General features: G+C 50.8%; 3 protein-coding genes across 3 annotated transcripts; 2 read left to right on the top strand and 1 right to left on the bottom strand.

Moving 5' to 3' along the window:
* Positions 1–5,516: 5,516 nt before the first annotated feature.
* LAJ45_03484 (uncharacterized protein) lies at positions 5,517–8,315 on the bottom strand (the record flags this gene model as incomplete). The annotated part of the gene is made up of 4 exons (XM_046113070.1): positions 5,517–5,930; positions 6,013–7,578; positions 7,775–8,151; positions 8,300–8,315. 4 exons carry the CDS (start codon positions 8,313–8,315, stop codon positions 5,517–5,519), a joined length of 2,373 nt encoding a protein of 790 aa, XP_045973947.1.
* Positions 8,316–8,746: 431 nt separating this feature from the next.
* LAJ45_03483 (uncharacterized protein) lies at positions 8,747–9,510 on the top strand (the record flags this gene model as incomplete). Its single annotated transcript, XM_046113069.1, has 3 exons — positions 8,747–8,868; positions 8,947–9,355; positions 9,403–9,510. 3 exons carry the CDS (start codon positions 8,747–8,749, stop codon positions 9,508–9,510), a joined length of 639 nt encoding a protein of 212 aa, XP_045973946.1.
* Positions 9,511–9,706: 196 nt separating this feature from the next.
* On the top strand, positions 9,707–10,980 carry LAJ45_03482 (uncharacterized protein; the record flags this gene model as incomplete). Its single annotated transcript, XM_046113068.1, has 5 exons — positions 9,707–9,746; positions 9,843–9,861; positions 10,044–10,063; positions 10,117–10,304; positions 10,627–10,980. 5 exons carry the CDS (start codon positions 9,707–9,709, stop codon positions 10,978–10,980), a joined length of 621 nt encoding a protein of 206 aa, XP_045973945.1.
* Positions 10,981–13,472: the final 2,492 nt, after the last annotated feature.

Below are 13,472 nucleotides of genomic sequence, written 5' to 3'. Positions count from 1 at the left end.
TTGCCTGATGCTCGGCTAAATTTCTCTCCGGTCGGAAGCAGCGTAGTTGTATTGTATAGTACATCCTTTCACTGTTACTCGCAGCCCAATTACGCCAGATGTGATTGGGGGTTATAAGCAGGAGAGACGCGGATGCCTGTCTGTGCTCAAGTTGTCCCTCAGTTTCTATCTCCTATTTCTTCGCGAGTCCCTGTGATCTAAACTCTTAGACGGGGTGGGTGGATCGAACAGGCAGGACCGTAGGTAGGGCTGAGGTGAGTTGAAACGTTAGTAAATTATCTAGCATCATACTTAATCTTCCCTACTTCCAGGTTAACCCCACCGTCGGCCAGCTGCCGCGCCCTGCTTCGAGCTTGCTTGATAGACGGCTAGTTAGAGATAAAGTTAACAGATCCGCAAAAGCTAAAACGACTGCTCCAGACGGCAAACAAGCGTTTCCCCCAGTTGGGATTTTAAAAATCTCGCTTGGGTATATATGTTGCCAATGGACAAATCATTTGTTTCGCACATTTCCTCTCCTCTCTGCGCATGCAGGTAGGTCTAATGTAATCATCATGGGCGTGAGCGACTTTAACCTTCCACCAACAACAGCCAGACCAGAAGTTTCTCTTCTCTCTATGATGCTCGCTCACATGCGAGGGTACGAAAATGCAAAAAACCAAACCTGCCATCTATTGCCCAGTACCGCCACGGAGGTTTAGGTAGGTAGAGCGTCGGATTCTGAGGTACTTGGCTTTCCGCCATCGTCTGTTTTAGGTTGCTCGGGAACACGAAGTTCCGTGTGAGAACTCTCGGAACAGCGACTTTCCGGTACCAGTTGAACCAAGAGTTTTCTCACTGACCACCTTGTTTGGTCTGGCCACCACAAGAAAAGACAGGAATTAGTTACTGGGCCGTACTTGGCTAAGCGTCTTGGGACAGCTTGCGCTTAACCCGCCACAGATCAACCAAGATTCCTTGGTGGACGGATCCCCACCTATCAACACCCCCATGTAGTTCGCTCACTTAATGCCAAAGCCTTGTACAAACCCTGTCGAGACAACAATCGTAGGTACCCAACATCAGTTATTGCAGTAACCAGCGCAAAGAGTTGTTCTCACAATACGCAAATGGAGAAACCAGGAAACCAAATTTGAAAGTCAGATATTTTCTCTAGTCTCCTTTCTGGGTAAATAAACATAATTTTTGATATCAATGTCTGCCGAATCTTGTTGGTAAGAGTTCGACATTATGCACAACTTCCTGTACTTATCCGATGACACAAGATCCGTACATCAACCCGCGCCGGGAAGGAAAGGCTGCAATCCGATCCAAAGTAGAATATCAGGTTCACATAACTATATGATAATAGTGGTCACATATGACCTCGCACGCGTGATCCAGGCAAGGTGTAAAGTACACATATTTAGTGCATGTTTTCTTGGTTGAAGGACCATCTCCAGACTCCGTCCTGAGCTAGAGGTACTCCCGGGACGTAACCAGGCAACAGCAAAACAGTGTCAAATTACCAGTCGAAAAGACGGGCCGTAACTGAGCTGCGCCCCAGCTTGATATGCATATCAATATCAACAAGTCCCTTAACCATCGAGTTTCTTAATTAGATAGTGAGAGGGTTTCGTATTCACTACGCTTTTAACCTTGATTGTCTAGAACGTACTCTCCACTACGTAAGGTTCTGCCAGCTGATTCCGGGACCCAGTGTTCCCGGCCCGCCAAGTAATGATTTCGAGATGTCAGGCTAGGTACGAGATGCGTACATATCAAGGAGTCTCCAACCTATGCAGGAGTTCTCCCGGTCCTCCGGGCTCCGAGTCCGCTTTCTGGTCATAGATTAAGGGTTTGGGAAGATAACTACATGTAGGTATCACAAATCTGTCTCAGTTAGATATGCGCATGGCAGTTCAAAAAGCCAGATAACTGGGTGAGGGGAGGTCCAGGTAGTCCATTCATAAGTCGTTACGGGAGCGGAATATCAGTTCCACTGTGCTAAGTACTCTAAGGTGCATCAAAAGAAGAAGGGCAGGGGAAAGTAACTTCTCCTGCAAGGGACCATTTACCACTGTGGACAACATACTAAATATCGGTACGTGTGTCCTAAGTAGATATACGCGGTAGAACTAAAAAGCGTAGGCACTACATTGCTGTAACACCTGGGAAGCGTTGAAACTTAATTCCGTACATAAATGTACGCCGTTTACGAAATCTCGAGACACTCATAGATGTGTAGACATACATTTCCCTACCTGCCTTCGCTCATCCCCACGGGTAGCTCACTGCTCTCCGACACTTCTCACATGAAACATACCTGATCCTAAGAGACTCACATATATGGCGATATACCAAGCCATTTACGCCCTGTTCAAGTCATACATAGAAACCTAAGAGACCGTTTCCCACACTCGCCTTAGGTAAGCTACGTACCTGGATATAATCAGGTCTTAAGCCATAAGGATCGACCTTTCAAGAACGAAAATCCCCCAGTGTTTTCAAGTCTATACTACAGAGCAATAGTTCATACCCGAAACAAACACCCCAGTAAAGACCCACCCCGCGACACGCGTCCCACAAGCTAAGGGCCACCCAGTCCACGATAATCCTATCTGGCGCTCACCAACTATCACTCGATCACGTGTTAATCACAGAACATCACTCGTTGACACCAACATCTGTGCCTTTCAGCCCCCGACTTGGCCAGCCAACCATCCATCTCACATCATCACAACAGCATTCCTGTGCTGCATTTTGCCAGCAAGCCACAAAGATAAGCCTATGACTCTCGCACCACTGTTAACCGGGGAATAGCCCTTGGCTGAACCGGTAGAGTAGAAGTTGAGGGGTTGGACTGCTTCGCGATTGTTCCTTAATATGCGAGATCCTTGGCATCGAGACAGTTATCGGGGGCCGGTGGCCGGGGCCCCGTGGAGCCAGGATCTGACTATATGGTCGTTGATCTATGATATTAGTTAACGTACAAGGTAACCCGAAATGCGATGGTCGAGATGCACGCCCAGAGAGCTGGGTGGGGGGGGGGGGGGGCGGTGCTTAGGGACTAGAAATACGGCTTGGGTCATTGGCCATAAGAATACGGAGTTGTGAGTAATATCTGCTGGTGAGATTTTTCCCTTTCAATGAGTCTCCACGAACTGTCCTATAACTACGAAATATCTTGAGCAGTGCAAATTACTTTTAGTAAGGGATACAAAGTGCCCGGATGGGATATATATTGCTAGTGCATTAAATATTATAGGTGCCGGATATAGTTCTAGGATAAAAAGAAAAACAATCTCTATTTACAGATATGTTCGAGAGGTCCGGAGTCTCTAGGGAGTCTTGCTCGTGAGCGGGATAGAAGGTACATGTTGAGGCCCCCAGGCCAGATGAGCAATTGAGGTTGTGATATGCAATACGGTGCTCTGACGAATAAAACTAGCAGGGAAATGATGCATCCCTTCACAACACTGAAAACCTGTTCGGCAGGACAAGCAATATAACCGATCCATATATGAACCCGAGCAGAGGGTAATGGCCTTATAAATGAAATCTGCAGATTAGTAATACGGCTCTGTGCCGTAATAGTACGCAATTTCGAAATCCAAGACCTCTAAAGCATGCGCCTGGTTACTACCATCTGGAAGTCTATCGATTGACTGATTTATAATGGAAAGAGATTGAAGAGATGATAATACACATCAGGATGGTATTTGTCGGATTAGTAAGAACTGTATTACCATCGGAATGGGTAAAAAAAAAACTAGCTAAACCCCCCCACAAAAATCCTCTTTTGAGTCTTCTTTTTTGTAAAGTGCAAATCAACACTTACTTTGTGGTTGGTGAAAAGACTCGAACGGACCCCAAGATCTAAGGTATACGAAATTCGATTTCTTAGCTGTGAACATCGTGGCCCCTGTTGGGTTGTAAAGCCCGGACCCACATTTAGAGCTAAACAGGCTCCAACAACCCAAACCCCAAAACTACACATCCAATCGCTAGGCAAAAAAAAAAGGAGCAAAGAGTTCGGTATCCAGGATTCCCACATGGTCACCCACTGCAGTACTAACTGGACGATATGTTGTTTGGGTATGGCAGAGCTGACGGGATGCCCCATTTTCAACATTCTATGACCGAACACATAGTTCATGGGGTCTTTTTCATTTTTTAGTTTGAGTTGTGTATTGTGAGAAGGATTGAGACTTAGGGCCCGTTTGGGAGCCGGGACTGTAGAAAACGCCGTTTTGCTTAGGCCTCCGTTAGTGGGGAGGAAACGGAGAAATTTTAAAACAGAGTTTTAAACGTATTGTGTACTGTTTGGGAGACTGTGGTGTTGGCGGTACAGCGAGGCAAAATTGGGTGATGATAAGAGATGTTACAGTTGTGATAAGAAAAAGTAGGTCTGAGCTACTTTTTTTTAAAAAACTCCGTTTTCATGGGATTAACGTTGTTTTCTAGACCCGCGAAATGGGTCGCCAAACACAACCAATTTTCTCAGAACGGAGTTTTCACCAGAACGGAGTTTCAAGCCCCAATGACTCCGTTTCGGACCGCTCCCAAACGGGCCCTTAGGTTGGGCAGAGAAAACAGCGGCTTGCTGTCATCACGATCTGAATGTCTCCGGAAAACGAGACTTTCCAGAGTCTTCTTTTTTTTTTCGCTCCACCTTCTGTTGTCATAGCCTTCGGGCTGCGTACAGTTAATGAGTTAAGTACCAATGCAATTGACAATCCAACTCCATTGCACGCAATTAATGAATTAGATCCCCCCCAAAAAAAAAAAAAAAAAAAAAAAAAAAAAATCCAACTTCTGTCTCTTCTGAAACACATAGAATCACTCGCATGTTTTGAAAGGCCCCCCCTCGATAACAAGTACAGTAGTATTTAGATCTTCCGCTTACTCTCTCTCAGATGAGGACAGTACAAAGCTTCAAGACTTCAATATAATATCCCCCAATTAAACCCCCCTACTTGTCGTTCTATATCTTATGCTTGCCATATAAAAACCTAACCTTGAAAATTACCGCGGTAACTATACATCTTGAATGGCGCCCATCTTTTCCACCGGATGTTTTTTTTTTTGTCCCTACCGCAATTATTGGTAATTACAACACCTGCTGGACCACATAGAATCCAAAACGGGCATCAAGGATCATTTCTCCAATTTTTCTTCCCAGACCCGATCGGAGCGAGTGATACCACATGAGGCAGAACGCAATTGATAAATAGATGTACACAACAAAGCTAGTAATAAAAAAAAAAAAAAAAAACATTCTAACTACAGGAGAGGAAACTATCTTGATTCTAGCCAATCGTCAGGTATCATCATGACCACACTACACTACATACAACACCGCACAAGTACCTACATACATGTAAATACCTACCTTACCTTACCTTCCTTACCGGTATACCTTCCCCCGCGCAATGGATACACATAGTTTAATACACAAAAGCCAACACGCAAAAAACAAACAAAAGCAACATTTTAAACATCTTAAACAACAACGCCCCCACAGCAACCCCCATCTACAACTTCGCCCTCCCCCTCCTCCTCCCCCTCTTCACCTCCCCCACCCCCTCCTCCTCCTCCACTACCACCCCCTCCCCCTTCCCCTTTACAAACAGCTCCCTCCCACACCTTGCCGCCAGCCCCAGCACCCTTGTCGACACACTCGCATTATCCCTGCGGTTCTTCCCCTCCCTCCTCGACACCGCAATCCTCTCCACAAACGCCCACAGCCGCCCACCCTCCGCGATCCTCCCCTCGTCGCCCCACTTCGGCATCCACTCCGGCGCGATATGGCACCGCGCTGCTGCCTTCGAGCCCCTGACGAGGAGGATCCCTTCTTCTTGGAACCGCTGGAATGCGTTTTTGAGCGTCTCTTTGTTGACGGCTTCGAAGTAGCTGAGGTCGCCTTGGTGGTAGAGTGTTTTGCCCATCTGTTTGTGCACCGGGGGTTGTTAGCTCTCTATCTCTCTCTGTGTGTGTGTGTTTTAGAGGGGAAAGGGAGGGGGGAGTTACGAGCTGCGCCATATCCTGCGCCTGCGTGAGGCCAACCCACACATCGTCCATTCCCTCCGGCGGCGTGAGGCCAATGATGGCCACGCCCGCCAGCCAGCTGCTCTCAATAAACGGCCAGATGAGGAAGCAGTAGAAGTCAAAGTTCTCGCGGCCGCACCTGCGCTCCTGCTCGCTGAGCTCCACATAGCCAATCCCCGACCCGCCATCACCACCATCACCGCCGTCAGCAGCGGTAGTAGTAGCGGCGGCGGCGGGGGGGCCAACATTGATGACGCCGTCGTCCTGCAGCCCGCGCACCGTCTTCTCGAGGTTCGTCTTGATCCCCTCCGTCGGAAACACAAACTCGCCGCGAAACAGCTGCGACAGGAACGCCACCTGCTCCAGCAGGTTCCTATACTCGACCCTCTGATTCGACGGCCCGCCGCCCTGCTTCACCCGCGTATACATCGCCGCCGCCACAATCGTCTCGGAAATAAACAAGTGTATGACCATGTTGCGATAAAACGACAACTGGAAGCGATCCACGGCATAGAACGTCTCCTCGGCCAGCCCATCCACCCGACCCACCAGCCCGCCCAGAACCTCTAACCCGCGCTCAACAACCATCTCCGTGTCGAGCGCGCCAAAGTCCGCCACCCTCCCGCCCTTGGCCCGGATCCGCCCGCGCAGCCACTCGATCCGCCGCACGAGCTCCGACATGCCCACGCCGCGGCCGCGCAGCGTCAGCAGGATCGTGCCAATGAGCGACGTCGGCATCACCACCGACACGCGGTTGATATCGCCGAGCACGCGATAGCCCAGCGACCGCAGCACCCTCAGCCTCACCTCCGGCGCATCGCGATCCACCGGCGTCCCCGCCGGCGCCGTCGACTCCGCGGCCGCCTTCACAATCTGCGACTCGACAAAGTCGCGCAGCGACCACGGCTCGTGGAAGCGCACGTCCACGCGGCCCATGTTGAGGTTTAGGAATTTTGAGCTGCTGAGAAAGTCCCACAGGTTCTCTTTCACCTTTGGGATTCCGAGGAGCTCGCTGACGTAGGCCTCGGTCTCGATGACCTTGTCGTACTGCGTGCTGACGGGGATGACGTATGCGTCCTTGACGCGGCCGCTGAGGATGGAGTCGAGGATGAAGCTCAGGATGCCGAATTTGGGCGGGAGGAGCTTTCCCGTGCGTGAGCGGCCGCCCTCGATGAAGCACTCGAAGTTGTAGCCCTGCGTCAGCAGCGTGTCGATGTAGGCCTGGACCGTGGCCGTGTAGACCTCGTCGCCGGCAAAGGTGCGGCGGATGTACATTGCGCCCGCGTGCTGGAGGAACGGGCCGACGAGGGGGAAGTTGAGGTTGTCGCCAGCGACGACGACGGGGAGCGTGAGGCCGAGGCGGTAGCAGATTACTTGTAGGGAGACGTAGTCGATGTGGGAGCGGTGGCAGGGGAGGAAGATGAGGGATTGGTGGCGGGGGGCGGCGAGGGCGGCGATGTGCCGGAGGTGGTGGATCTCGTGGGTGGAGACGTGGATGCCCTGGTGGTAGGCGCGGGCGAGGAGTTGAACGACGAGGAAGTAGGCGCCCTGGCAATGATTAGTATGAGTGACTGGGCGGGGGATTGCTGTGGGGGAGGGGTGTGGGTGTGGATATGACGGGGGGCGGGCAGATCAATCATTGACAGGCAGAGGTACATTCAATGATCAACCCCCCCTTCCCCGAGTCTACTCCCCACCCACACCGCGCCCCCTCCACAACACAAAACAGAGATTCCAAACCTACCCTAATAAACCCCTTGCTCTCAAACTTACAAATCATGTCATCCACAATCCGGTCCGTCACCTCGCCCAACTGCCTCTCCACCTCGCAGCGTCTCGCCGCACTCCTCCCACTGCCAATGTCGCCCTCAAACAGCCCCATCCCCTCCTCCACGGCGACCCTTCGCTCCGCCAGCTCCCTCAGCTTGCGCACGAGCATGGGGCTGCGCAGGACGCGCGCCTTCATCTCCTCGCTGAAGCCCTTGTAGAAGACCTTCTGCCCGATGGGGGCGTCGTACGCGCGCCAGCCCGTGCCGGAATAGTGCAGTGAGATCTCGCGCAGGAACGAGAACGGGTCGTCGCGGAAGTGCGTGAAGCTGGCGGTGATGAGGTCGCGCGACTCTTCGGTTGTGAGCGGCGTGGGGTGCTGCGAGGGGACGAGGGGCGGGTGGATTAGGGCGGTGGGGGGAGGATGTCGATGTCGGGGGCGGAGGGGGTGGTGGTGGTGGTGGGGGTGGTGGGGGTAGGAGGGGGAGGGGGAGGGGAGTACTGGTGGGTTTGGACATTTTGGGGGTGGGAAGGAGGGGGAGGCGGGCAATTGGAGGGAGCTGGTGGATAGCGAGCAATTGTTCGTAGACACAGCTGTGTAGAGTACTGTGAGATCAAGAGTTCCCCAGCTGTGAATCCCACGAAGAGGTCGAGGAGCCGTCGAAGAAGAAGAATCGCCCTCGCTCGCCCGTTCGTGAGAGCTGGAGAGAGAGAGAGAGAGAGAGAGATGTAACTCGGCTATGCGTGACAGAAACACCCTCGGACTCCCGCAATCACGTGTGAGGGCCACGCCAAGCCCAGCACCGAATCTCTCCCCACAGAATGTCTGCACCAGCAATATCTACGACACCAGCAATATCTACGACACCTGCAATATACAATACAATACCTGCAATCTACAGACCCGATATCCCCCACAGACCCGATATCCCCCACAGACAGAAACACAATGGCAGACAACCCCCAAAAGTCGCTCGAAACCACCCGCCAGCGCTTCAACCAGCTCGCCTCCGCGCTGCGCACCTTCAACGACGTGCTGCACCACGGCCCCGCCGACGCTCTCCCGCCCTGGTACTCCCCCCTCCCCCTCCCCCTCCCCCTCCCCCATTCTCCCCACCTGACACTATAGCTAACCCCCCCCCCCCCCAGGATCACCCTCCAATCGCACTTCAACGTCCTCTCCTCCACGCTCGACTCCCTCTCGCACACCCTCGCCACACACTTCCCCCCCGCCACCACCACCCCGACCGCCCTCGTCTCCTACCCGCTCCCGACTTTCCCGGCCCCCACACAGTCCATCCTCCTCTCCATGCTCTGCAACAAGAAGCCCAACGCCACCGTGTCGGACTGGCACCACGCCGCGCTGCACGACGCCGCCGTCAGCGCGCTCACCCCCGCCGACAAGCGCGCGCAGGACGAGTTCTGGGCGGCGGTCAACGACGTGGTGCAGGAGCAGCAGGTGGAGAGGAGCTGGTATGAGGATCTGTATACGGCGGAGGAGCGCGAGGGGGGCGTGGAGAGGGTGGTGACGGGGTTGGAGATGGTGGAGGGGGTGCCGGTGAGGAGGGGGAGGGGGAGGGGGCGGGGGCGGGGAAGGGGGGGCAGGTGCCCGGGGCGCTGAGGTTGGAGGCTATGTTGAGGTTTATGGAGACGGGGGTGGCGCCGAGGGATCAGGCGCCGTTGCCGAGTGGGGTTGTGGGGTTGAAGCGGTAGGGGGGGGAGGTTTTGGGGGAGGGTTTGTGCGGGGTTACGGTTACTTGTGGGAGGCTTTAATAAATAAAAAATATTAATATCATATCGACAATTACAAGCAGCACATACTACTCTAGGCCCTTTGCGCTGGATGCGTCCAGCTTCCTTCTAGCTTGGCATTATATGGATTCCCGCCGATTTGGGGGGCGGTCAAAAAATGGAGCCAGATGTTGTCAGCATTACCCAGTTAGTTTCCGGTGAGAAAAGAAAAACTCAACCCTCCAGTAAAGTAAAATGGAATTATTTCCCACCACCATGCATCATCAACATTGTCAATTGCTAAATTCTTAAAGATTTTGATACATATATAAGGTGCAATTTACACCCCCTGAACTTTTTATTCACAAAAAAAAGGTCTCCACGCCTATTTGGTGGTTCTACCAAATTGTTAGAAGTAGGTAGAGTAGTGGAGGTCAAACGAGCGATCAGCCCTCTCTCTGGGAGCCAAATGCAAGGCTGGATCTATAATAATTCCTTAGCTAACCAATACCAAGTCTGTCAATAAAGACTCCGGGTCGATCCCTCAGCGCAAAGTCCGCGAAACCTCATCTATACTGGAGCGAATAGACTACGCGAGCGCCTCCGACGCAAAAGACATCGCGCCAGATCTTGCCCGCCGTCTAGCGGCCAACCCCTCAAACCGAGGCATTCTCCAATGCCTTGGCTATCGAGGAAGCGGCGGCTTGGAGCTGGTTTTTGAAGTTCCGGATGAATTTACCCAACCCCAAACGCTGAAAGACCTCATTGCTGGCGATGTAGGTAAAGGCTACGCGGGGGGGGGGGGGGGGTGGACGGCCAATTGACCACCGTTTCCGTCTTGCCCGTCAGATATCGGAGGCCGTTCTATCGGTGCACACTGCGAGTCGACTCGTCCACAAAAATATCCGCCCAGAGATAATTTTATTGTTTCAGAAAAAGGTCGGACGAAGTGATCGACGTCAGTGCGAGTGATTCTGTGGGTCTGGGTGTACCGTTTCTCACGAATTGGAAGATGGTGCGGCAAGTCGATAATCTGTCTTCGAGAATGGGCGAAAACAATTGGATGACAGATATATATACCGACATCCGAAACGGCAGGGTTTGCAGCCGGAGGCACGCTACGAGATGAAGCATGACATCTATAGTCTCGGTGTTTGCCTTCTCGAGATTGGCCTCTGGGAGCCCTTTATCGTCCAAAAGGATAGCGATCCGTTTATGTGTGACGAGTATTGCCGCATGGCTGTCGCGTCCAATATTGTGGAGCAAGAACACTCCGATCAGATAGCCAAGCTGACATTGCCCAAGGCGTTGCAAGAAGTTATGATTACTTTAGCAAAGGATGCGCTGCCTCAGAGAATGGGACTTGCTTTCACTGATCTGGTCCCCCCCCATGTCTTACATGTCTGGAAGGTGTATCTGGGGATCCAAATGATGAAACGGATGTCGGTGTGAAATTTAACGAGACGATACTCCAGTCTTTCCCCAATATGTCGGTTTGAATCGGGTCGCTTGTTATTCGGAGTATGAAATGGTTTTTGCGGTATATGGAATCGATTGTGGATAGTCCCGTTTCCCTGTTGCTTCTCCACCTTTAGTGGAGCAATTTTTGTGTTTATTCTATAATCCATTTTCTTATTTATATCTGCTCTGGAATTGTGGTCATCTTCCTGGTGCAAGCAAATGATTAAGCTCCACATTCACCTGTAGGGACAAAACTCCGAAAACACGTTTTAGACCCCAAGAATAACCAGCCAGTCAAACCGCCGGAATAGTACTATCTAGCACTAGTAGTGGATATATGAGGCAGAGTACTTCGCGTAAACCTTTAGTAGAAGACTTGCCCCCATGACCAGAGCCAGTTATCATAGCAATTAGCTATGCTTAGTGGTAAGCATTCTGCTAGCTCTCTCTAGCTTTAGCCACATATCCAACTCTACTCAACCAGCCCACAACCCCCAATCCCAATCCCAATCCCAATCCCAATCTCACCTCGTAATACCAGTCCGCACTAGTACCAACGTTGTAGTCACGCCCCTACCTCAACCAACAAAACAAAACTTTCCAGAGCACTACCTATTAGTTTAGCACTCACCAGCGATCACTCGGTCCCGAACTTCGAGTACGCGCCGTTGGCCATTGTAGCCCAGCTAGCCGGCCACACACCCAATATTCTACAGCCTATGGGGAGAGCTACATAGCTAACATACTAACCGGTGTCCCCACACTCTCGTCCCCCCCACCGCGTATTGCGTTGTAGGAGATGTGCTTTCTAATGCCCGCCCCCGCCCCCCCCCCCCCCAAAAAAAAAAAAAGAAAAAAAAAATGACCACCGGAAAGGAACCATAAAGCGCACCTGTTACTTTTTTTCTTCTTTACACCTTACTTCACCTCGTACCTATGTACCGTACCGGCCAATATATATTGCAGCGCCGGCCTCCACACTAGACTCAATAATAATAATAATAATGATAACGGGAAAGGTCTAAAATGACACAGTTTTCGGTAGACGTGCTCTACAATAACACATGAATGTGAGATGACACAGTTCAGTAGTATAATATAATCCAAAACGAATACATCAATTAGTATACGTATTGGCTTAGTAGTAAACAAAAATAATATCGAAGGGTCAGGGTTCAAGTTCGATCTTCATCTTGGCACACTGCCAAGCTAGCTCAAGTATCAGGTGGTCTAGTGGAACACATAAGGTCCTGGGTTCAAACCAGGGGTGGGGGTAGCAGTCGCAAATGTCTTAATAAGTCGCTGCAGTACCTTTTGTAGTTTTATAGAACGCTTTGTTCTTTTTTTTCTCCCCTCTTTTTACTTGTAGTAACAGCGGGCGGGCTGTGTCTTTTTGAATCATGTGTTATTTCGGAGCACGTATACCGAAAACTGTGTCATTTTAGACCTTTTCCGTAATAATAATAATAATAATAATAATAATAATAATTCAAAAGATGCCACCCGGGGTACTTGCATCTACATCCACACGCCGCCATGCTCTTGCTTGCTTGGTTAGTCGGTTATGGTACACAGCTAAAGCCCGGGTGTCCCTTTCTTCTTTTAACATAGAGAATCCGCGTCACACGCCATCACTCGCGGCGGCCAATCCAGCACCCACCCACACACCACCCAATCTCATCCTGATATCCGGTGTAGACGATCATTAGCTTTCCCTCCACCCATCTAGATCTAACGGCATCACTAACGAGCCAATTCCGCCAGACATGCCAGACCAGTTAAACAAAAGTCCTATGCAGGTATACATGAAACCCGATTCCCGTCCATCTCACCATCTCTTAGTGCACTGTAGGTAACCCACACGTACCTACATGTATGTATGTAGCTGGCGAGTTACAAGCAACAGCTACTAACCTATCTGACGTGCCTTTGCCAGATGGCAATCGTAGTCCCTGCATTCCTTTCCCGAATATATATCAATGGCCAGATACATGGCCAATCAGATCCAGCAGTGTGAATTACTAAACAAACGTAGGCAGGGCTAATATTAGCCCAAACACAAGATCAGACAAACCTGTGCATATCATCTAGTGTCTTATAAGCAGCTTAAGGGATGAGACTTAGCACATACCTGGGGTGATGGATAGATGGAGGAAGAGGTTTGATAGGCTTGTTATGTTATAGTCCTACAGCCAGGTTAGGGTTGGTGTGTTAATGGTTGGACTCTCACTACCTCTTACCGACAACAATATTAGAGCTTTGGCTAGCTATTCGTTCTTCTCAGTGGCCCTTTTTACGGCCAACGGTGGTCTTCTCCATCATCACAAGCAGTGATTCGTCTTTTCCAGTCATAGGATAGCACTCGTATTCCGAGACCGGCTCCGGTTAAAGTTACATAAAAATGTATGAATTTTTCTTTCGAGATATCTTCGACGCTTTTACAGCTAGATAGATAGATAGAGAACTACATTTCTGCCTTCTAC

This window comes from Morchella importuna (assembly GCF_003444635.1).
Source record: "Morchella importuna strain M04M26 chromosome Unknown Morimp01GS007, whole genome shotgun sequence".
Taxonomy (NCBI): Eukaryota; Fungi; Ascomycota; class Pezizomycetes; order Pezizales; family Morchellaceae; genus Morchella; species Morchella importuna.
Note: the sequence above shows the minus strand (reverse complement) of the source record. Positions and strands in the feature narration are given on the sequence as shown.